General features: G+C 42.0%; 2 protein-coding genes across 4 annotated transcripts; both read left to right on the top strand.

The window, feature by feature from the left end:
* Window positions 1-27: 27 nt before the first annotated feature.
* On the top strand, window positions 28-9,716 carry ehmt2 (euchromatic histone-lysine N-methyltransferase 2). Of its 3 annotated transcripts, none has more exons than XM_061093152.1 (27): window positions 28-66; window positions 1,486-1,555; window positions 1,660-1,782; window positions 1,883-2,151; window positions 2,421-2,499; window positions 2,643-2,728; window positions 2,833-2,976; window positions 3,105-3,176; window positions 3,381-3,597; window positions 3,980-4,116; window positions 4,592-4,735; window positions 4,873-5,195; window positions 5,292-5,525; window positions 5,669-5,751; window positions 5,848-5,954; window positions 6,156-6,278; window positions 6,370-6,471; window positions 6,561-6,665; window positions 6,859-7,013; window positions 7,119-7,286; window positions 7,399-7,543; window positions 7,655-7,732; window positions 7,896-8,011; window positions 8,137-8,223; window positions 8,305-8,383; window positions 8,643-8,818; window positions 9,027-9,716. In XM_061093152.1, the coding sequence occupies exons 1-27, from the start codon at window positions 40-42 to the stop codon at window positions 9,205-9,207; spliced, it is 3,630 nt and encodes a 1,209-aa protein (XP_060949135.1). In that variant the 5' UTR covers window positions 28-39; the 3' UTR covers window positions 9,208-9,716. The 3 variants fall into 3 exon arrangements, with proteins under 3 accessions (XP_060949135.1, XP_060949134.1, XP_060949136.1); XM_061093151.1 differs by having other exon boundaries at window positions 6,841-7,013; XM_061093153.1 differs by lacking the exon at window positions 3,105-3,176 and having other exon boundaries at window positions 6,841-7,013.
* A 1,657-nt stretch (window positions 9,717-11,373) lies between these two features.
* slc44a4 (solute carrier family 44 member 4) lies at window positions 11,374-23,359 on the top strand. The gene is made up of 23 exons (XM_061093078.1): window positions 11,374-11,413; window positions 15,794-15,842; window positions 16,067-16,140; window positions 17,243-17,321; window positions 17,427-17,526; window positions 17,629-17,760; window positions 18,301-18,361; window positions 18,501-18,621; window positions 18,727-18,732; window positions 19,454-19,537; window positions 19,799-19,911; window positions 20,025-20,147; window positions 20,415-20,514; window positions 20,733-20,825; window positions 20,941-21,043; window positions 21,190-21,449; window positions 21,816-21,910; window positions 22,015-22,118; window positions 22,345-22,418; window positions 22,536-22,606; window positions 22,794-22,888; window positions 22,956-23,040; window positions 23,241-23,359. Exons 1-23 carry the CDS (start codon window positions 11,374-11,376, stop codon window positions 23,357-23,359), a joined length of 2,181 nt encoding a protein of 726 aa, XP_060949061.1.
* The last annotated feature ends 613 nt before the right edge of the window (window positions 23,360-23,972 follow it).

Below are 23,972 nucleotides of genomic sequence, written 5' to 3'. Positions count from 1 at the left end.
CTGGCACGTTATTTACGTCGTGACCGCTCGTCGGGAAACATGTCGGCACCTGAGACAACGACAAAGGTAGAAAACGCATCACTGCGACACGAAGCTGCGGGTTCACGAACCCGGGCGGGAATCGAACCCTTCACTACGCAGCGGGTGACGTGGTGCTAACCCCGCTAGCTAACCTGCGCGATGCTACATGCTCCAAACAGCCTCGTTTGTCGCCTGGGAGAGCTCTTTGTTGCTAGCTGTGCTAACACTGGCTAGCCCGCATTAGCATTTCACAGTTTTAAATTGTTTTCTCTCCTCGTAGTTTGGGGTCTTCACTCGTTTTTCGCGATTCTTCTGAGGTTTGCGTTCGCTGCTCCTCCGCCATCAATCAATCAATCAATCATATTTTATTCGTATAGCCCATATTCACAAATCACAATTTGTCTCATAGGGCTTTAACATGGTGAGACATCCTCTGTCCTTAACAGTCTGCAAGAGTAAGGAAAAACTATTAAAACCCTTTAAACAGGGTAATAATACGTAGCCCCTAAACCTAGTACAATAGATGTCAAATGTAGGAAAACATCAAGATAAAGGTTTTAGCAGCATTGATGAGGGTAAACATTTTGAAGGATAACTTCAATACTATATTTCAAGCTATATGTGATTCATGAGCCATTGGTTTGCAGCCTCCAGCAGAAAAAGAAGCTGCTTTATACTTGTTAATTGCATGAGTGGATAATCAGATGGGTTTGAGATCGATTTAAAAGACATCCAACAGGAGTGTCACGCATAAGATGTCATGCAAATGTGGTTTGTTGTTGTTGAATTGTGTATTTCTTCTTGACAAGCCAGTGAGAAAACAGTAAATTAGCTATAACAGAGATTTGAGCTAAGCATGATGTTTGACCAGTTATATATTGTGTAGGTTTCCTATGAGTTCCATGTACTTCTTAAATAAAGTAGATCACAGTTCTGAAGTTTGTGTTTTACTCTGAAAAGATTACACATCTTAAACAGCAGCTCTATTAAAGGCTGGATGATATTATATCCAAAACTGATATAAAAATAAAACATTTTATGTCAGTCTCGATTTGGACAATTGTAACATAACTGTCACTTATCATTTCTTTCCTGAATGAAAGTTGACTTTTTAAACTCCACTTTATGAGCAGAGAATGTCAAACACTTAATAAACAGCAAAATATTTAATACATCTGACACATTGCATAAGAATTACATCTTTATATATTGAACCAGTGTTATATTGCTTTTGATGAAAATTATATTGAGATAATTGTTAATTTAGTTTTATTGCCTAGGCCTAGCTTAACTGTCTCACATTCTTGTTTGCTGGAACTTGAACTGCAGAAAATCAGATTACATTTTGTATCCTTTTATTATATATATTAAAATATTCAGCTGTCTGTAGCCCTGACTATCAGATACCATTTAAAATAATTGATGAATATTTCCTGACATGTTTCCCTGTTGCGTCTCCACCAGGAGCCTCCTGAAGGAAATGACTCTGAATCACCAGCAGAGTCGTTAGCTGGACCAAGTCAAGTCAAGGAAGGTGCGTCAACGTCTCATGCATAAGGGTTAATACTGATGTTTACAATATGTATATTTCATGGTGCTGGTCTTCAAAAGTCATGTAGAAACTTAAATGTTTCACAGATAATGCAGCTTCCACCACAGCTGCTGTCACAAAGAGGACAGAGCACATGGGTGGTTTGTTTTCGACGATGTCATCATCACAACTGCAGAGTAAGGACGCCTCCCTGAACAAACCTGCTGCTGGTGAGACTTCCCATTTAGCGTTTTATTGATGTTGCAGAACTTGTGTCTCTCTGAGTCACCTGATCTAATGTCATTGGCTATTTTGACCTCCCTTCTTCAGGCCACGCAGCAAAGTCTCTTCTTTCTACGTCCTCCTCTTCGTTGTCCTCCTCTCCCTCTACGTCATCAGCGCTGTCCCCTGGCCGAGCAAAGATGAGCGTTTCTGGACCCGGTAGCAGTAAATCCCTCCTGCCACCTGCGCCCTCCCCCTCCTCTTCCTCCCCCTCCTCTTCCTCCTCTGCCACAGCCTCCTCGTCTCCCTCCGTCTCCCCGGCCCCAACCAAGATCCACCGAGCCCGCAAGACCATGAACAGGCCAGGACCAGGACAGGTTAGCCTCTTTCATCTCCAGCATCTAGCTTGCATTTCCATTGGACAGGTTAATAAATATGGTAATTTGTTTAGATTTCTCTTTTAGCCATCATCTGACATTGCATCACCCCAATGTCTTGATTCTTGAACCGAGCAACACTCTTGAAGGTGTGTTGCTGTTAGAAAACCCTTCAGTCACTGACAGAACGCACAGTAATGCAGTGGTTCAGGTTTTGTCTCTAAACTTTTTCATTATCTTTTGAGTTGATTATTGTTTTTATTCCACAGATGAGTCATGGTGAAGCACCTGCTGCATCTGTTGCACCTTCGGGATCCTCTGCCTGCCTTCCCTCTGACTCTGAAATAGGTCAGTAGCTTGAGAACATTCATATCAACTAATATCTGCCTGTGTAAAATAACCCCATTGCTGTGAATTAAAATGACTCAGAGAACCTTGTTTGTATTAGAACTCACACTGTCATGGTTCATGGTGCTTTGTGGTGTTTCCAGTCACTGCAAAAAGGAGAAAACTGGATCATTTATCGGAGAGCATCGCTGAGAAGTCTGAGAACATTCCTGAAAACACTCAAACTTTGGTAAGAGGATGTTTTTTCAGGTGTATAACTTACACTCTATAAGATTTGTTTTCGGTTGTTAATCTCGGCTTTTGCTGGTGTATGTTCTTATTTCTTTGACCTAGGAGGAAACGACATTCCTTAAAAAGGTAGAGTCCGTTGCCAAGAGTACACCAGTGAAGAGCAACGGCAACGTGGAGAAGTCTGAGGAGGAAGCAGGAGCCAAGAAGATGCAGATTTCCACTCTGTCCACACGAGATTCAGAAAAGGTGTGGAACTTAATTTACATATTGTCCCTTAAAACAGATAACACCTTATCAACACAACGTGCCTGTTGTTTAGCATTATTTTGTATTTTAAAAAGTAAAACTCATTATTAGATTTGTTTATTTTATAGTTTGAAGATGTTGGGGGAGAAGAAAGGCAGCACACTACAGACATAGAGGGGTCAATGAACTTGTCAGATCATGTGAGTGATTCTATCTTTTTACTACCATGATAATTACTTTCTTATCTCTTACTTATTTATTTTGTTAACACATCACGCACTGTTTACACCTGTAGATGTCACTCTCCACCACCCTTCTACTAGGCCCGTAACTGGATCATCTCACACTTGTTTAAAAACACATATCACATGTTTATATTCACACACAGACGTCTTCCCTTACAGAGTTCAGAGTCTGAAACACAGAGAGCTCTCCGGAGAAGAAATGGGAACGAGGAGTCTTCATGGACACGGTTGGACCAGGACAAAGAGAGAAACAGTGCTGATGTGGACGTGGTGGAGACAGTGGGGGGTGTAGGGAGGGCTGCAGAGTACACAGAGGTTCCCTTGGGTGCCCTGGACATCGCTGCTGCCGACAGTCTGACTCTCTCTCCTCATCATGGTACGTTAATGACATAGTTTAAAAGAAATGGATGGGACATTTCTATTTACTTGAATTAGTGTGATTTTAGAAATTGAATGATTCGTTGATCGACTGAAAAATAATCTCTAAATTAGCAAATTATTTACAGTTTCATTTTATTTCAGGAAAAAAGCCAAAAATTTTGATTTCAGCTTCTCTAATGTGCAGATTTGCTGCTTTTCGAATTTGATTTGTAACAGCGACCTGGAGTTAACCTTGATTGTTGGTTTAAAGGAATACAATTTAAAGTTGATCAAATAAAAAAAGGCATTTGTTTATCTCATTCAGTCTCAAATCAACAGCTGCCCTAAGAACACAAAGTAATCCCATGAGAGATGTAACTGTCCTGCTCCCTCTGCAGACGGCAGCGAGGCAGGAGACACGGAGCGGCTGGAGGAGCTTCCTCTGTGCAGCTGCAGGATGGAGGCTCCACGGGTCGACAGCTCCAGCCACCGAGTCAGCCGACAGTGCAGAGCAACCGAGAGCATCAACGGAGAGGTGTGTCCTCTTGTGTATAAGTATCTGCTCTGAAAGTGGCCTTTTGAATTAGGAAACATGACATGCATCGTGTGTTTTGATGGTTTTTGAAGATAATCAAATGGTGAAGATTTAGATTTGCATTGCAAAACATTTTTTTCACCTTTAACAGCTCAACATGTTTTGTCCACCTTTGTTACTCTCACCATTCTGATGGAGATATATGTACATTACTGATTACTGCAGTAAAGTATTCTCCTAATAATATATCAGAGGCTGGAGTATCACAGTTGTTCCAACACTGCCTTTGTACAGACAGAGGGGTTGTAAGTAATATCAAGCTTCAAAGCATAATTTATTTTCATTGCTTCAGGAGAGCTGGGAGTGTTTAACTATTGCTTCATCCCTGAAAGGTTTAGTCTGAAACTCAGTGTGATGTCTTTTATTTCCAATGTCCAACCGTGTAATGTTTTCTCTCTTGTTCTCTGTTTGCCAGCTGAGGGCTTGTACCAGTCACACTGTTAAAGGGGAGACCATGCGTCCATCCAGTCGAGTGCCCCTCATGGTGCTTTGTGACGTTCATCGTTCACACATGGTCAAACACCACTGCTGTCCCGGCTGTGGATACTTCTGCATAGCGGTGAGAGTTAAAACCACCTGCTGTCATTATCAAAAATACTCAGCGCCGTGTGTCTATCCTTCTGTCATTGTCTCTTTTATCCTACTTTATTCTCCTCATTATCCCACCTTCAAATCCCAAATCTTTCCCTCCTCCAGGGTACGTTTCTCGAGTGCTGCCCGGATCAGCGTATCGCTCACCGCTTCCACCGGGGCTGTGTGACGGTGCTGAGCGGCGGGCGCAGCAGGTCCAACGGTGGCGGTATGCTCTTCTGTCCCCACTGCGGTGAAGACGCCTCAGAAGCCCAGGAGATCACCATCCCCTCCTTCAGCTCGTCCACTGCCTCTGCAACCACCGTGGTCACCATGTTGGCGTCCTCCACCACCACCCCGTCCCTGCCGCCGTCTGTCCCCATGGCCCCCTCCCTCACAGCCTCCACCGGGGGGATGAAGGACGGGAAAATGCCCGAACGACCTGTCAGGTTAGGATTCAGTGACTCATGAGAGAATTATTGACTCCATTAAGCTGTAAACGTTTTAATTAGCTAAACCTTTCCCTCATTCGTTGCCTCCTCTAGTGCTCGTATGCGTAGCAACGGTTTGGTGACGCTGGCAGTGGAGCAGCAGCAGCCTCCACAGCCTGTCGCCTCAGCAGCCACCGTGGCCACCGTCCCCCCAGCAGAGGAGGGAGTGGACAGCGTGGGGCCGTCTCTCTGTATGCCAAATGGGAAACCCATCAGCCCCAGTGCACTTCCACCTGGGCCCAGCAGGGCGTCGCTGCAGAAGGCCATCCTAACACAGGACACAGAGAGGTAGGAGTTCAGATTTGTGTAAATATTTCTGCTGTTTGCTTTAGCTCTTCCAACTGAAAGGACATGTTTGGATCAGATGTTTGGATCAAAGGGAGATGATCGGACTATTTCAAATAAAAATGTTGTTGCTTTTGATTCGCCAGGAAGAAGAAACTTCGGTTCCACCCTCGCCAGCTCTACCCCGCTGCCAAGCAAGGAGAGGTGCAGAGAGTTCTGCTGATGCTGAGTGAGTGCTGGGCTATGACCTGTACTTTTCTTCTGCTGAGCGGCACCTGAATGTATCAAAGAGTGTTTTTGTGATGCGTGTTTGCGTGTGTGTCAGTGGAGGGTATAGATCCAACGTACCAGCCTGACTCTCAGAACAGACGCTCTGCTCTACACGCTGCTGCGCAAAGAGGTCTGCTGGAAGTCTGCTACATGCTGGTGCAGGTGAGAAGTTCTGTGTATCATGAGAAGAAAGTCTTTCATATTATTATTAGTCATTATTTTTTGTCACGAGGCTGCAAACAACATATATTTGGTTTATTGAGAAACACTTTCTCAGACTCCAGGGTGAGATTCTTATTTTGTGTGACCATCACAATATCTCAAGCTTTTGATCGAAGATGACTTTTAATTCTGTCCTGACAGGCCGGAGCTCAGATCGATGCCCAGGACAAAGACATGAGGACTCCTCTTGTGGAAGCGATCATCAATAATCACATCGAAGTGGCTCGCTACCTGGTCCAGAACAGTGCCTGCGTCTATCACGTTGTGAGTGTCTGAGTAGTGCACAAATTAAAACAAAACGAGTGTGAACTTGTAGATAGGTTTCAGTCTTTTGTTAATGTCATTAATTCATCAGGAGGAGGATGGATACACGGGACTCCACCACGCAGCCAAACAGGGAAACCTAGAAATGGTCAGCATGCTGCTGGAGACGGGGCAGGTGGATGTGAATGCACAGGTAAAGGAAAAAAGATTATCGGAAGCAGAGATCACACCGACTGATGAGAGGCAAGCGTTGCCTAATCTAGATTTCTTTGTGGTTTTCAGGATACTGGTGGGTGGACGCCGATCATTTGGGCCGCAGAGCACAAACATCTTGATGTGATCAAAGTGCTGCTCAACAGAGGAGCTGACGTCACCATCAATGATAAGGTAATATGATAGTCCACACTGTAGACTGTTAAGATGAGCATGCCTACTAATATACACTAACCAGAGAAACTCCAAAAGCTATGTAGACTGCAAGGGTTGTCCCTGTTGTCTTGTAGTGATGGAGACAAAATGGATGTAGGTGTATGAAAATATTTCAGGTTATTACTTTAAACAGTCCCCGCTTTCCCTCCAGGAGCTGAACGTGTGTCTCCACTGGGCGGCGTACGCGGGGAACGTGGACATCGCGGAGCTGGTGTTGAACGCTGGTTGTTCCCTCGCGTCTGTTAACATGCACGGAGACTCGCCGCTCCACATCGCCGCCAGAGAGGGATACTTAGAATGTGTCACGTGAGTCAATCACAAGCTGTACAACTAATTAATGTTGCAGTTTTCATTATTTTTACCCTCACTTCAGTGCCAAACTAATACGGTTATGTCTGTTTGTTTCTGCAGGTTGTTCCTCTCCAGAGGTGCAGATATCGACGTCATGAACAGGGAAGGAGACACGCCTCTCACCCTGGCACGGGTGGATACACCAGTGTGGGTCGCGCTCCAGATCAACAGGAAGCTGCGGAGGGGAATAACCAATCGCATGCTTCGGACTGAAAGAATCATCTGCAGGTAGGCTGTGTTGTGTTTGCAATAATGGCATCGTGCTATGTAACCAGATTTGTTCCCTCTTCTTGTTTCTCTGATATTTTCTGAATTGAACTCCTGTTTTTTTTTGTCCCAGTGATGTTGCCCAGGGCTACGAGAACGTACCGATTCCCTGTGTGAATGCAGTGGATGATGAGGGCTGTCCTTCAGACTACAAATATGTTTCAGAAAACTGTGAAACGTCAGCAATGAACATAGACCGCAACATTACACACTTACAGGTAAAATCCAAGTCTTGATTGAACCTCACTATCCTGTTTTAACACAAACAAACGCCATAAATAATGTTCTGTAAAAATTCCATCTTGTGTATTCGATTATCTTTTCTTCAGCACTGTAGCTGCACAGACGACTGCTCTTCTAGTAACTGCCTTTGTGGACAGCTCAGCATCCGGTGCTGGTACGACAAGGTAAATAAAGATGTTGTTTTAAATCCGTTTACTTCGAAAACCTGTAGGATTGCATTTGAGGATTTTTGTGTTAGGCCTGAAACAGCAGAGTAAAGTCTGATATCTGAGGGGCCTAAAAAGTGGAATTAATCTCAACCTGCTTTTTCCTTCTTTCTGTTCCCAGGACCAACGGCTGCTCCAAGAGTTCAACAAAATCGAACCTCCTCTCATATTCGAATGCAACATGGCGTGTTCCTGTTATCGGACATGCAAGAACCGGGTGGTGCAGGCCGGCATCAAGTAAGCACATCTCATGTAACATAATGGTCATCAGCCATGTGCCATATAAGGTTAAGATATTCATGCTCTGTTGTTATTATCAGCAGCAGGTTTAACTGTTTATTCTTGACTCCTTTTTCCCTCAGAGTGCGTCTTCAGCTCTACAGGACAGAGAAGATGGGATGGGGGGTCCGAGCTCTGCAGGATATTCCCCAGGGAAGCTTCATCTGCGAGTGAGAAAAACAAATCCACTACAGGTTGCTTTTTTATGTGGAAGGTCTGAGGTTAAAAGTTTCTGTCCTCTCTCCACACAGATACGTTGGGGAGCTGATCTCTGATGCAGAGGCAGACGTCAGAGAAGACGACTCGTACCTGTTCGACCTGGACAACAAGGTGATGACACAGAAAACCGTTGAGGAGCTCGAGGAGTCAGCATATTTCCTGTATAACCAGTAAAGACTAACCAAACCAGACCTGATCCTGGGGAGTCGACTAAAAGATGAACATGTTTAGTCTTGATGCTCAATTACCAGATGATATAAAATGCTTTTTTCCAATATGTTACTCTGACATGACAGAAAAAGCAGACATCAGGATGTGTATGTTTTTTCTGACAGGTTTTTGCTTTTTTCTGTGTTTTTTTTCTGTGCAGGACGGGGAAGTGTATTGTATCGATGCCCGTTACTACGGCAACATCAGCCGCTTCATCAACCACCTGTGTGACCCCAACCTCATCCCAGTGCGTGTGTTCATGCTGCACCAGGACCTGAGATTCCCCCGCATCGCCTTCTTCAGCTCCAGAGACATCCTCAGCGGACAAGAGCTCGGGTGAGAAGTCGTGACATTTATGATCAACATATTATCATCTGCATATTCTTTTATTCTTCTTTAATTTCATATCCATCCCTTTTTCCTTTTCTTCATCATTTACATTTGCGTTGAATTGTGGAAACGTTGCATGTAAAGTTGTATTTGTTCTGAAACATAATTCCCCTGGAGTCTAATCTGTGTTGACTGCTCTTGTCTGTCCCATTAGGTTTGACTATGGAGATCGCTTCTGGGACATTAAGAGCAAGTACTTCACCTGTCAGTGTGGATCAGAGAAATGCAAACACTCGGCGGAGGCCATCGCCCTGGAGCAGAGCAGGCTGGCCCGGCTGGAGGCCTGCCCAGACTCGGGGGCTGACTGTGGGATGTCCTTTCTGGGACACTCTTAAAACACTCAACCACGGGCCCTTTGGATTGGCCTCTTCATCTTTTTTCTTGCGCACATTGGCAGTGAAAAAACACCATTATGTTTTTTTCACGTTTAAAATTCTGTATTTGATGCATGGTGCTGTTTTTTCGACTCATGATATTTCGGTTGAGGACATGCGCCTGAACCTTTTTAACGTTGTGTGTTTTATGTCTGAAGAAATCAAGGAGGTCTCGTGATTCTGTACGTACAGAATTTTTACTGTATCTCACTCAACAACAACATTTGCCTTGACACAAAGTTTGTCCATTAGGAATCCGCCATCAAATAACATGTATTTTCTGTTGTGCCAACGAACACACAGTTTTCTTGCCACAGTACAGTGATGAGTCGGCCTCCAGCTCGTACCGGACTCAATGAGGACCTGAGAGATGGTGTTGTTTTGGATGACTGTGTTAGCTATATTTTCTTTATTTTTATATATTTGTTCCTTTTGTCACATCTAGTGTAATAAATTAGCTCATGAGTTGATCTTTGGGCTCTTGTAATAAGTGTGTAAGAAGTGACGGTTCTTCTTTCCTTCAACACAGCTGCCATATGATTTGAACGGTATTTAAAAATTCACCTTATGCTGTGTAATATTTATGTTTTATATATCATCAGGGTTTAAAATATATTTTGCCTGCAACTTTCTGTAATTATATGATACCATAATAATAATAATGGTGTTATCATATGATGCCACCAACAGGGGGCGTGTAAAGGCCTCAATCACAGCAAGAGGAGAGGGAAGATGCACTGCCCTCTGTCAGAGATCCAAGTAAAAGGAAGAGGTCTCACTCTGCTAGTGTTTATATCATAGTCGAATATAAAGATGGACGAAAAAGCGGGTCCCAAAAGGGAAGCCAAAACGTCTCAATCGTCCTGAATTTTCATCAGGATTAATAAAGTTCTATTTTATCTTACAATAGGCTTTGTTATAAAAACTGTTTGGGTGTATAATAACTAATATATGCTAGAATGATATAGATGGGTTGAAGGAGTAAAATTAAACGGATGGAAACATGTCAAATAATGAACTGAAAATAGAATACAGTACAATAATGATATGACCTTAGAATTAAGAAAAAGCCATTTGTGAATATTTTCATTCTGGATTTAATAACTGCCATATACAACATTCACAAATGCCTCCAGTAATTTGTAACAAATGTTACTGCACCTTTTGGCTGTATATAGTTTTATTAGGGCCCGAGCACTGACATCAAAGGTCAGATGAGACCCTATTGAAATTGTAAGGATTATTTATTATTAATATTATTCAGGCAAATTAATTGGCTTTTTGAGGGCTTTACCATGCTCAACTTCTTACCAAAATTTGTAGAAAGTGGTGAAAATGTATGCATTCTGAAGGAATTTTCAATGGGTTGGGCAAAATGGCTCAACGGTGCCCCCCAGGACCCCTGGAACGTGTTCACATTGACCGGTCTTCACAAAAATCGATACACAGGTGTATCATGACCAGACAAACAAAAAAGTCTCTAGGTGCAATTGGAAAAACGCAACAGGAAGCCTACTATTTTGCATTTAGTGGCCATTTTGGCCATATTCCACATTTTTACTTTGATGTACTTTTCTATTGAATTTGACTTCTTTATACTAAGTTGCACTATTGAGCTGAGCAGTTCCTTCTTGTCCAAAACCTTTTCATTATAGGCTACTTATGACCCACTTGAATATGACAAATAAATCCAAACTTGAGTATATATATAAGTATCGTTTGATATTTCAAGACTTTATTTGTCATGTGCACGACAATTACATACAGACTTCCTCTCACCATGCTCCAAAATATTTAGAAAGCAAAATCAAAAGGAGAACATGTAAGTAATACTGTTGTTGGTATGTTGGCAAGTATTACAAGGTAGTATTTATAGAAGACCTTAGTATTTTGGGGGTTAAAATAAACTGATCATTTCATCCACGAGTGACTCCTCTCGCCGGGGGACGATCTCCGGTTCAGGTGCACGTCCCTCGGCAGGTAGGTGCTCGGGTGACGTCACTGCCTAGTAACGCGAGTGGGGGTTAAACCAGAAAGATTCTCTCTCTCCTCCCTTAGTTACGATGCATCCGGAGTTCGCTTCAGTCTGAGGTGCGAGGTCCTGACGGAGGAACAGGTGGAGGCAACATGGGCAAGAAGCAGGAGAAGAGCCCGGAGCCAGAGTACGGTGAGTTCCCCGGTGACTCAACAACAACACAACACAACTAACTCACAACAAAATCTCTGTGTTGTGCCACTTTGAGTGTTGTCAGACGAACTGTGTTGATGTTTGTGTTGATGTTTGATTTAAAGTGTTCTTTAGGTTAACTGTCATCGCTACATTAGGTCACATTTAATTGAATTTAATGCTAAGTCATTTTAACTTGATGTAAACACAGTGACAAAGTGTCCATGGCTAAAATAAAAGATTCAATTCAGTTCAATTTAGTTTAATTTTAAACACCAAGTCATAACATATATAGGTAATCTATAATTAGTATTTGATTTATAAAAACACCCAACACAATTCATGTAATAACCAGCTTATTGAAATCTACATTGATTACACCACTGGTTTAATGTTAGCAATTTTTTTTACATCGCAGAGACACAAAAATGACAATAACCGCAAATAAAAATGGGCGCAGATGGAGATAGTAGATTAAGAACGAGTCACTGGCCTCAGGCACAAAGTCCAGTATCTTCATCAACCATTTCCATTTTTCACGTATTTAAAGGTTCAGTGTGTAGAATTTAGTGACACCTAGAGGTGAAGTTGCGTCTTGCAGCTGAATACCCCTCACCCCTAAATTAACGTTCAAAAAGACAATCACAGTGACACAAGATGGTAACGATTGATATTTGCTTATTTTCACATTGGTTTTATCATTTTCAGTCATTCCATTTTTCGTTTTCAGCTTCTTAAATATGAATATTTCTGTTTTCCACTGCCAGAAGATGCCACCTTGGCCTTTGGCCTTTTTCACTATTTTCTGACATGATAAAACAAATATTGGTTGCAACTTGTTAAATTCCTTTAAGTATTTCATATTCTGCCGAGTTTATGTCATAAATGACCTTCACGGTTTCCCACAGTCGAGGTTCTTGGACAGTCATGAAGCTGTCACCACAGAATTTCTTTTTTTATTGTTTGATGAATCAGTACTGAGTAGTGTCTTATTAATTTTCCATAATGAATCAATCAGTACATAAAATGTAAGAAAACCTGCCAGAAGGTTCATGTATTTTTTGCTTTGTACATCACTTTAATGATTATCTGAAGAGTTGCCGATTGATTTTGTGTAAATCATTATTCACCTCTTGTTTTGCCTCAGAATCCCAGAGGTTTTGAATAGTTGCTGCTGTGATATACACAGATTACTTCTTATTTCACATCATGCTGGTATAAGTACAAGTTTCCCACTGGGATAGAGAACACCAGTAACATGTGGAACAGATCACTTCCACTTGTAGTTCTGTGACCGGTGCCACTGGTGATGCTGAGACGTTTCAGTTGCTTCTGTGAAGATTTAGTGTCGTGTGTACAGCAGATCCCTGTTGGCTCTCTGTGCTGTTTGTGTATCGATGAAGTCTATTGACCGTCTGGGAGGGTTCACAAGGCCACAGATAACAAACCCTCCCTGGGAGTAAATATCAAGTCGGATTTCACGTCTCCTCAAATAACTTATGAAAGCTCCTTGGAACTAAGGCGATGACAAGTGTCAGAGTGGACTGTTTGCTAATCGTGGCCAAACTGTGACAATTGAACCTCTGTTATTTTTTAACGTAAATTCACCGTCTCCTTTAGCGCATCGTATGTTTTCTGATTAGGAATCTGCTTCCTCTCTACCAGCCTTCATGAGGAAGTCAAAATCCCTTTAAATGACGCGTGTTTGGAGCAGTTACACATTTCAAACCTTTTGTTTTTCCTGTTTTGTTAGTTAGTGTCGACACTGAGCATCAGGAAAGGACTGAGGTTGTGTTTGTTGCAGCAAATCATTGACCAGAGAATTTGGTAAAAAGCTGATTCAGGCCTAAGGGGACGGGTCTGATGTTTAAAACACAGGCTTGTTAATAAAGCTAATAAACCACGGGAACTCGTAGACAGTTTACTGCATACATGAACAGACTCTACTTCTATTTAGAGATGAATCAGCTAATGTTTGTCGAGATGTTTTGACAAACTTTTCTTGGTTGTTGCTTTTTCTTTCTGTCACATATGCTCATAATCTGAATATTTTGGTTTAGGAGATTTTGAAAACAACGTCTTGAGAATGAAATGGTGTTAGTAACATTTTTAGCTTTAGTTGCAGCTCCGTGTTATCTGAATGTTTACAGTGATAAGAAATCCTTTCTGCTGCTGTCAGGCCTGTTGACGTGTTAAACACAAACAGAGTCACAGAAAAGCTTCAGGAGTCAGATCACTCACGCCTCTCAATGAATGTGCCCCTTACCCTCATATACTTTAAACGACTGGCTTTATTTCTTTGCTTCAGTACTAATTAACTAGGTTGTCATTTCTTTTTACAGACGTATGAGAAAGGGTGTGGTTTGTCCATAAACCTCACGGTCGTCACAATATTCGATCCATTACGTTTTCAGTCTTGGACCTGTTTCTCTGCTTTCTGTCACAAATGACTCGGACAAAAGAAAACCTGTTCCCTCTCCTGTGTCCCTCCTCTGTAGCCAAGGTCACCTGATGACCTTCACCACCCCCCGCTGTCATGTAGGAGCTTTTGCAAATCCCAGTAATAAAAGCAAACCTTTGTAGGGTTCAAGGTTTAAACTTTTGATGAGAGCATAAAAACAGAGAAGTGCTTTATTTGTCCTGCACAGTGAGGCATTTTTTACAGCGGTTTCCTAGCAGAGCTGAAATCCGACACTGGCGTCATAACATGTCTCTGGTCACTTTGTTGTTTTTATACTTACTACCTACTTCCTTATGGCTCTGTCCACTGGTTCCTACTCTCCTCCAAATTAACCACTTTTTATACACACATCCAATTCTCCTACTGCACCACTGCTCCATGTAAGCAGAGTCTGGTTTGATCTGTGTCGGAGTTCTTTGGTGCTAAGTTTGTGTACCAGCCTGCATGTGGGACTGTGTGAGTCTAAGGACACAGACTCTCTGCATCCTGTTTGTATCCTGATGTGAGAGTCGGCTCGCAGTGTTGACACAGCTTACATTTGCTCTTATTCAAATTACAGCCGGTCCAGATAACTCCGCTCCAGCCTCAGTGAGAAATGATTATAGTCGGTGAGCTGCCTGGATAAATGTGCGTTCCTGTGAACAAATAAAATGAACGGAGCACGTTCCAAATATGAAAGAAATATTATTTTCCTCTCGTCATACTGAAGAGCCAATGTAAATGTGTTGCTGTACTATTAAACATAAATGAGAAACAGTATTCATAGACTTACCACCTCTAGATCAAAAGAATAATCACAAGTACAGTAAAACACATTCTACATTACAATGATTTGACAATTTCAAACCAAAAGTAGCAGTAGAAGTGTTCGTTAAAACGTTTGTGGATGTAAATCAGAATTGTCAGATTTCTTTTTGATGTGATTGATTCGGCTGTGTTCTTCCTGTCTGTCGGGATAATTCACTGGAGGCTGGTTGAGCCTCAATGATCCGACTACAGGAATGTGGTCAGTTGACAATCTCTTCTGAACAAGGTTTTCTAATTGGCACACAGTTTTTCCAATTCGTGTCTCTCCCTCGTCTTAAAGGCAATTCTTTGAATTCAAATTTCATTCAAATATCACTGAGCCACCAGTGAAATCCTGCTCCTCCACTCGCATCCTCTGTACCTTCGTCACTCAGAGAACGCACATATCCACCACGGCCGCTGAATCACCACAGTGCACGTGTATCGAGGTCAGATACATGGAGATCATTATGCAAATCTGCACCTGATTAAACCTGTCCTGAGGTATGAGCAGTGGACACAGGCCTGATCTCTGCATTATGTTTCAGCTCATTCCCCAGCCTTCCAGCAAGTTTCAAGAGAATTGGAGCACCTTGTTGTGTTACTGGATTTCATTGTTTGTTCTTCTGGTTTCTTGAAACTCTCTGTTCCAGGAGACAATAGGGAGTCATTTCTTTCCTGTAATGTAGCCGCCTCTGACATACTTATTATATTGTAAAGCTCCGGTGAGCAGCCAACCCATAAAAAAATACATGGCTCCTTCTCTTAAAATGTCTTGTCATTAAATCACTGTTCATTAACTCCAATAAGATTCTTTATTGCTTAGAAACAACCTGTCTTTGTTGACAGATTTTTCACCTAGTTCTTTTTTATTCAACATTTTAAGGAGTCCCTGTTTTCCTGAAGTTTTACATTTTTGATTTAATACCACCAACATATCTACCCTTTTCTTGAGGGGAAATTCCAGTGAGGCAAACCCAAGTGATTAACTTAAGTGTCCCTGACGATTAAATAAAAAATAAACACGCCAGTTACCTATTGATGACGCACCCCTAGTCAGTCAAGGTCACAGTATGGTTGAGATTAAAAGAGTTTTATGAGTCTGAATAAAGTTGTTTCTTTTCTTTCCCCAGGAGAACCTGCAGAGTTTGACCCGGGCTTCAATGGACCCATTCAGAAAAGGTGAGCGAGCCTCGTTGGCCACTCGCCCAAATCAATCCCAAATCCTTCTGGCTCTCGGGTTTCTGATGCCCTTGCTTCTGTCTTTGAGTTTCCACAGCTCGACATTGTGTTTGCTAAATCTCTGTTGACGGATGGAATCAGGTTTGTCGCCCCCGAGGCAAACCTCCCTGCAAAGCTCAGGCAGCTCACTGACACCTGCTGCTGTCTCTGTTTCTCTCCATCAGAGGATGCACCGACATCGTCTGCTGCGTCCTGTTCATGCTCGTCCTCCTCGGCTACATAGCGGTCGGGATATTAGGTAAGACACTCTTGCTCAGCATTTAGGGAAACAAGGTTTGTTGTTTGCCAATCCGGTTGCTCCATTAAAACCTCAGACAGCGTGAGGTTTCTTTGACCTCACGCTGTGGCCTGGTTGATACTGGACACTTCTCCCCCTCTTTCTCTTTCTCGCAATCCCTGTACTCAGAATTTAAACATGTCCATTTTACCTGTTGATTAGATTACAGGTTTCAAGTTTCTACATTCGTGTCTTTAATTGAACGAAGCCGTCACTGCTGTAAGTTGTGTACAAACAGCTGATTTTCCGGCGAGCTCTTTATTGCCTTGTTATCAAACTCATTCCATCACTCGGAGCACTGGCTCTTATCTTGGGTCAACAGACGGCTGATATGCGAGGGAGTAATGTGGAAGAGTTGAAGAGTAACAATCAGCTATTTCCTCTTGTGGAGGTCGATCAAAACCACCGGCTGGCAGTGGATTAGTTGTGGTTGAGTGGAGGAGTCTACTAAGGTTCTGGATTTATTCCTCGTTAGCAAATGTTATAAATAAATGTGTAACGAGGAAATAGTTAAGAAAAAAAATATATACTGCTTGATTTATCACTTTAATGTGACAGAGGCTTGTGTTCCACTGCAGAGAGCAACAGGTGTGTGTAAACCAAACTGCTTAGAAACATGAGAGGTGTCACTTGTTGTGCCCTCTTGTGGTCAGACTGAGATGTGGTTTTTATAATTTTAAACTGTGAATTGTCAGTGTTGCATCAAATTGTGTGAACAGAATAGTTATTAACTATATTTAAAACTGCAAATATTTGTATCACATACTTTATTTTGACAAAAGTTAAACATTTGGCAACCGTTTGACAACCGATGGAAATTATACTGCTTATTTTTTGTTAGTATGTTGATAATGTGGGAAACAAATATCTGAATAATATTAAGAAAAGAAAAGAAATTGATGTTTTAAAAACTGGTACATGGAATTAAAACTAAATACAAATAGACACAAATGTAGTTGTATTTCAGCTACAGTTCAGTGAGAAGTTCCCAGAGTTTCATCTTTAACGTCATTGTCTTTTGTTCTTCGCTTCTTATCACGTGTTTGTTTTCTGTCTTTATCAGCTTGGCTCTATGGCGACCCCAGGCACGTTCTTTATCCCAGAAACTCAACGGGCTGGTTCTGTGGCATCGGGCCAAATAAGTAATTAAATCCCGCTCTTACCTTTTCATATGATTTCATTTTTTTTTTTAACAAATGTTAGATGGAATAAATATGCCTATGTCTGACTCTGTGTTCCCCCTTTAGAGACAAACCCAACTTGTTCTACTTTAACATCCTCAATTGTGCCACATCTCTCAATGTCATGGCAACTGCTCTCAATGGTTTCCAGTGTCCGACCACACAGGTAGAGGAGGCTGCTGGATTTTCAAGTTTGAAATTACATTGAACAATTTACTGGTCTCTCTCAGCGTGACAGAAGTTATCTTTTTTGTGTCATTGCACATAGGTTTGTGTGGAGGAATGTCCCAACGAGTTCTGGGCTGTGCCGATAGGGTCGTATCTTCCACATGTACCAGCAGCAACTGTCTTCAATCAGAGCCTCTGTGTGCCATCTTTAGATCTGGCAAATACTTCCCTGGTGAGTCCCATTCTGCTGCAATTCTACACTCTGTGTCTCTGAAAGTCCTTAAAGCAACACTGTGTATCTCTTACTGAGTAACGGCGCCCTCTGCTGCCTCATGTGTTGATTTAGTCGGATTTAATCTGTGGTTTTCATGTAGAGAAAAGCCTCTGAATGTGTTGACAGCTGCTCTGACTGCATAGTCCCACTCACTGAACTCAAACACAACTGAGCGGTGGATATTACCCACGATCCCGGCTTCCTGAATCAGAAGAGCTGCTGCTGTAATGAATCCACCAAATCCTGCTTAAAATTCTTAATATTTAAAAGTTTCCTGCTAAATATTGGAGATATATGCTGTTTTTTAATGACTTCTATGTCTTTTTAACTCAGCCACTGTTCAATATTACTCTTGAACTTGCTGGACTAGATTCTGCTGCAGACAGTTACACAAATCTCACAGGAGATTGTTTCCGCTCACTAAACGTTATATAGATGTTTTTTTGTTCCTGATATAAAAGCTGATAATTTTAACATGATGATTTAACATTTTTACAGAGTGTTCAAGCCATCGTGGACCAGGAGTTGTGTCCATACTTCTCCATGCCTACGACCTCTGGTGATTGCATCTGCTCACACACACTAAAATGAAAACACTTTTTATTTTAGTCTATTAACTGCTGCTGAACATGAGATCTATTGCTGATTAATTATTATAACCACTGATTGAAGTTTTTGCTTGTTTTCTCTGCTCCTAGTTCTGGGAAGGTGTTTGCCTGATATCACCAAACTGGCCGATATCCCTGGGGAATTTTCTAATATTCCAGGTTTGCCCTCCTCAGTTAACGACACTATCAACCTCATCAAGAACGGCACTGGGTAAGATGCAGCGGATCCAGACCTCTTCATATTCAATAAAAAATTACTTCTGCACTTCAACAACTCGTATAAATAATCTAGTTACTTTCTTCTCCTCTTCACCAGCGCACGGTCAGTAGCTTTGTGAGTTTTTGTGATTCCCTGTAGTGTAGCCGCTGGTTGTAGTTGCTCCCAGATGTCCTGCTTCCTGTGTGTAATTCAGATGCTGTGTGAAGCTTTTTCTTTGGACTTGCAGTGTTAGAATAGTTGTGGTAGTAGTACTAGTCCTAGTCCCAGTAGTAGTAGAAGTAGTAGTAGTACATGAATGTGTAGTTAACTTCTCCCTCTTTCTGTGCCTGGGGTTATATTTATCTTTATGGTCCGCATGTGAGCTGGAGTGGAGAGAAAATTAATTTTTGGTAGTTGTTATAGTCGTTGATGTTGTTGTTTACTGTGTGATGACCACGTGTTGCCGTTTTTGTTAAACTCCCATTTTCTTTACTAGTACATTTAATTTGGTAGCTTCCAACAATAGAACTTATTTAAAGATGAACGACGCGTCTCCCCTTCCTCCCACTATCCAGAAATGAAGCCGAAACATATGCGTTATGATATCATGTGAATTTTGACTGTTAACATGGAGGAGGTGGGTTTTGTGACCTATACTGCAGCCAGCCACCAGGGGGTGATCGAGACACTTTGGCTTCACTATTGGGGAACCGTCATTTCGTCCATCTTCATATACGCTCTCTGTTTTTAACTAAAGAGTTTTTCTTAGTTTTTGTTTCTTTGCACTTGAACTGTTTGGATGGAAAACCGTCACAGCTCACTTCGGCTTGTGTGTTCTCATCAGGGACATTGTGAACGGCTTCAACGCCCGAGAAGTCGGTGTCCGGATCTTTGAGGACTTTGCATCCTCGTGGCCGTGGATCCTCCTGTGAGTTGCCTTCCAGAACTACACCTCACACTGCCCCCTACTGACAAACACACAAATAGGAATTAGAAAAGGCTCATAGATTACTATAGGCTCTTATTTTCAAAGTACATTCACCTTTCATTTGTAGCATTTGACCTACGCTTCTGTCATTTGTGGAACTTTAACCATATTATTTGATCCTGTCTTATTGTGTATTTTTGCATAACTTGTCCATCCTCCTCTTGTCCACCTTCTTGTCTTCCTTCTCCTCTCTCCTCTCAGTGGTCTGGTCATAGCCATGTTTGTCAGTCTGCTGTTTCTGCTGCTGCTGAGATTCACTGCTCCCGTCATGGTGTGGGTGCTCATCGTAGGAGTCCTGGCAGCTGGAGCTTATGGTAAACTTATCCACCGGAGAACTTTGAACTGTTTCCCACATTCAAGCGTTATGGTTTTTTTTCGGACAAGCGTTGTTGTGCTGTTTGTTGAAGCCTGAGTCTTTGTCTTGTAGGGATTTGGCACTGCTACTGGGAGTATGATAACTACAAGAAAATCTCCGCCACCATCTCTGACATCGGTTTCACCACCAACTTCAACGTTTACCTACAAGTCCAAGAAACCTGGCTGGCATTCTGTGAGTTCAAAATGCTTTCAATACAATTGGACTTAAGCTGAGTGGCATTTAAAAAACATATATATATATATAAAAAAATATGCATTAGAACAAAGATGCTGTACTTTTGAGGTTTTTTCCACAGTTGAACTGCATGTGAGTTTGGTGCGTGGTTAAATATGACATTCTCCTCCTCCTCCTCCTCCTCCTCCTCCTCCTCCTCCTCCTCCTCCTCCTCCTCCTCCTCCTCCTCCTCCTCCTCCTCCTCCTCCTCCTCCTCCTCCTCAGTGATAATCGTATCTGTGATGGAGGCGATCATCCTCTTGACGCTCATCTTCCTGCGAAACCGAATCCGTATTGCCATCGCCCTCATCCAGGAGTCCAGCAAGTGAGTGAAACTATATCTGTTAAATGAATACACACTTCAGAACTCAAGCTCTCAATCTTGATCTTGAATACGTACTTAATCGTTAAAGGGAAGTTTTTTTTTATTATATTAAGAAGAACCAACAATCATTGGCACTTATTTATTATTTGTCATTATTACCCTCAGATTGATTTGTATCTTGAAGATGATGTATGACGTCATGCTGTGTGTGTCCCCAGGGCGATCAGTCACATGATGTCCGCACTGCTGTACCCTCTGGTCACCTTTGTCCTCCTAGTGGTGTGTGTTATTTACTGGGGCTCCACTGCTTTGTATCCTTTAGTGTGTTTGTTTGTATATTTGTGTACGCACTGTTGATAAAACACCATTCAATCGCCTCAATAATCAAAAGTATCAGTTCTTCCCTTTACAAACTAATGTATGTAGATATTTGGCCACGTCAGGAAGTCCAATCTACAGAGTTGTGGCTCTCAACTCCTCAATGAGTGACTGTAAGAGTGTAAATGGCACAGAGGACTGTAACCCTCAGGTGAGACTACAGAACATGAGACAAAGTGATAATATCTAGATTTTCCTCTCATGAAAAACTGATTTATAGCTGTGAAAATGTGTGTGTGTCCAATCACCTTAGCTAAGAAGTTCTGAGTTGCTCACTTTTCCATCTCCTGCCCTCAGAACTTCACCTTGTCAGATTACCCAGGCTGCCCCTCAGCCAGCTGCATCTTCATCAAATACAACAACGAGGGTCTCTTGCAGAGGAACCTCTTCAACCTGCAGATCTACAACGCGGTGGCTTTTCTCTGGTGTGTGAACTTCGTCATCGCCCTGGGGCAGTGCACGCTGGCTGGGGCCTTCGCCTCCTACTACTGGGCCTTCAGCAAACCAAACGATATCCCCATGTTCCCTGTGTGGGGGGGCTTTATACGCTCACTCAGGTAGGTTCACGTGTTGCCGACACATCAGACACAATCCACCATTTTTTAAGCTGTCTCGTCCAATTCTCCTAATGACTTGATTATCCCACATAAGGTAAATACAGAAAATATAAACTGTTTTGATCATTTATGCATTTGGACTGTACTGATATCAACTTCTTTGCTTGTGTTTTGTGTTTCAAAACCTGTAGCTATTTAAATGTTTCACCCAAAAGACATACACAATAAGTTACAGGATGTGATGGCTGACTGCAGTTCCCTCCCTATCTACTAGGGGGCACTATAGACCTGCAGTTTACAGTTTACACAGCAGTTTGGGAACCAGACTCACTGACTCACATATATAACTGTCTTTTTATATGTCAGGTACCATGTTGGCTCTTTGGCATTCGGAGCCTTGATCCTGACCCTGGTGCAGGTAGTGAGGATGCTTCTGGAATATATTGACCACAAAACAAAAGGTAAAGCTGACGGACCTCGTTTTAATAAGACGATGTTTGAAGTCAACTGGTAATCCAATGAATTATGAATTATTATTAAACATGATGACACCCTTGTCCTCCAGCGGCGCAGAATCCAGTTGCACGTTTCATATTGTGCTGCATGAAGTGTTGCTTCTGGTGTCTGGAGAAGTGCATCAAATTCCTCAACAGGAACGCTTACATCATGGTGAACACACTCATATTATTCCTCTCTACATGTTTTAAGTAAAATGACAAACAAAAAACATGCTCCTCTATAACTTAAGGATGACTTTCTCTCCCCTAAAGAAAATACATCACAAATGTACCTTCTACTGTAACTGTATTAAATCACATACTGTATATACAATGTATATTATTTGTGTGATGAGGAGCGTTTCCTAACACCAGGTGATTGGTTCTTTTCTCGACAGATCGCCATTTATGGGAAAAACTTCTGTGTTTCTGCCAGAAACGCTTTCATGCTGCTCTTGAGGAACATAATAAGGTTTGTGCTGGAGTCATGTTTACTGCCAGCTGCCTCTCTCTGTGTCAGGACAGTTTAAATAAAAATAGAACAGCCGTATAGAAGTGTTTGTGTGACTCTGGTTGTGTGTCTTCTCAGGGTCGTGGTGCTCGATAAGGTGACGGACGTGCTGTTGTTCTTCGGGAAGCTCCTGGTGGTTGGAGGCGTGGGTAAGGATGGGGAGAGGATGTTATGAAAACTACAGAGAAGCATGTGTAGGGATTTAGAAGATATTCTTTGTGTCTTTTACGCCTGAATCAACAGGATATGAATAATCCGGCTGCTGCAGGAAGACTCAAGAGGAAAGAATAACTGAAACAGCACTAACACGTCTCCTTCTCCTTTTCTTTTTTCCAGGTGCTCTGTCTTTCTTCTTCTTCTCCGGACGAATTCCACTCCCGGGCAACACCTTCAGCCATCTAAACCTCAACTACTACTGGATGCCGATTATTGTGAGTGAAATTCAGATTTGTCAGACGAACGGAAAGTTGCTTTGACTCACACGTTGGTTTCTTTCAGACCGTGGTGTTCGGTAGCTACTTCATCGCCCATGGATTCTTCAGTGTGTACAACATGGCTGTTGACACACTCTTCCTCTGCTTCTGTGAGTTTAAGAAAGACCTAAATGTTCACACACATGAAGAGTAAGGACAGAAGGCTCAGTCTGTCCATAGATCTGACGTTGAGCAGAAATTAACCTTAACGTGACAATGTAAAGCTAATAGACGAGACACTAATAATAATTCTCCAAGAAACTAAATGTCAGGGTCTGTTCAATCTTTCAACAACTTGTCCTCCTCACAGTGGAGGACCTGGAGCGGCACGACGGATCTCTGCAGAAGCCGTACTTCATGTCCAAAAACCTCATGCAAATCCTCAACAAATCCAACAAGGAACCGAAGAGGGCTAAAGGAAAAGACTAAAGATGTTTTCCTTCTCTTCGCCTCAAGAAACCACATCAACACTGAGTCCAGATCAGTTCAGGATCTTTACATTTGTCACTGTAGTTTTAACTTGTCAACCTGATCTCCTGATTTTGCACTTTTTAATTCAGCATATGAATGTTTAATTTTACATTTTATATTTCTTAAGCAGTTCATGATTTCGTTCAATATGTTGAACATAACTTGATTCTGTTCATAGTTCTGTGGAAATGTTAGACCGAGTGGTGACTCATCTGTTGACCCAGTTCAACAGCTTTGATGGTTTGTTTTAGTCTTTTACCGACAACTCTTAACATGTGATATGTTCAGATAAAATCTTTATAGAAATATTGTTTTACGTTTATATATTTTTAAGTATTTGTAAAAAGAGTTGTGTAAGCACAAACATTTTTGTTAACATGTTCTATTGTTCATATTAAAATATATTGTAATACATTTGTAAACATGACATCATTTGTAACCTTTGCACGTCACGTCAGCGCTTTTTCACTAGGGCCTGGAGTTGCATTCTGGGTAATGTAGTAACCAGGTTTTGACACAATGTGTTTCGCTGCATTGATTTTCGATTCTGTAACCGTCCGTGGTACCAACA

This window comes from Limanda limanda, chromosome 19, assembly GCF_963576545.1.
Source record: "Limanda limanda chromosome 19, fLimLim1.1, whole genome shotgun sequence".
Taxonomy (NCBI): Eukaryota; Metazoa; Chordata; class Actinopteri; order Pleuronectiformes; family Pleuronectidae; genus Limanda; species Limanda limanda.
Note: the sequence above shows the minus strand (reverse complement) of the source record. Positions and strands in the feature narration are given on the sequence as shown.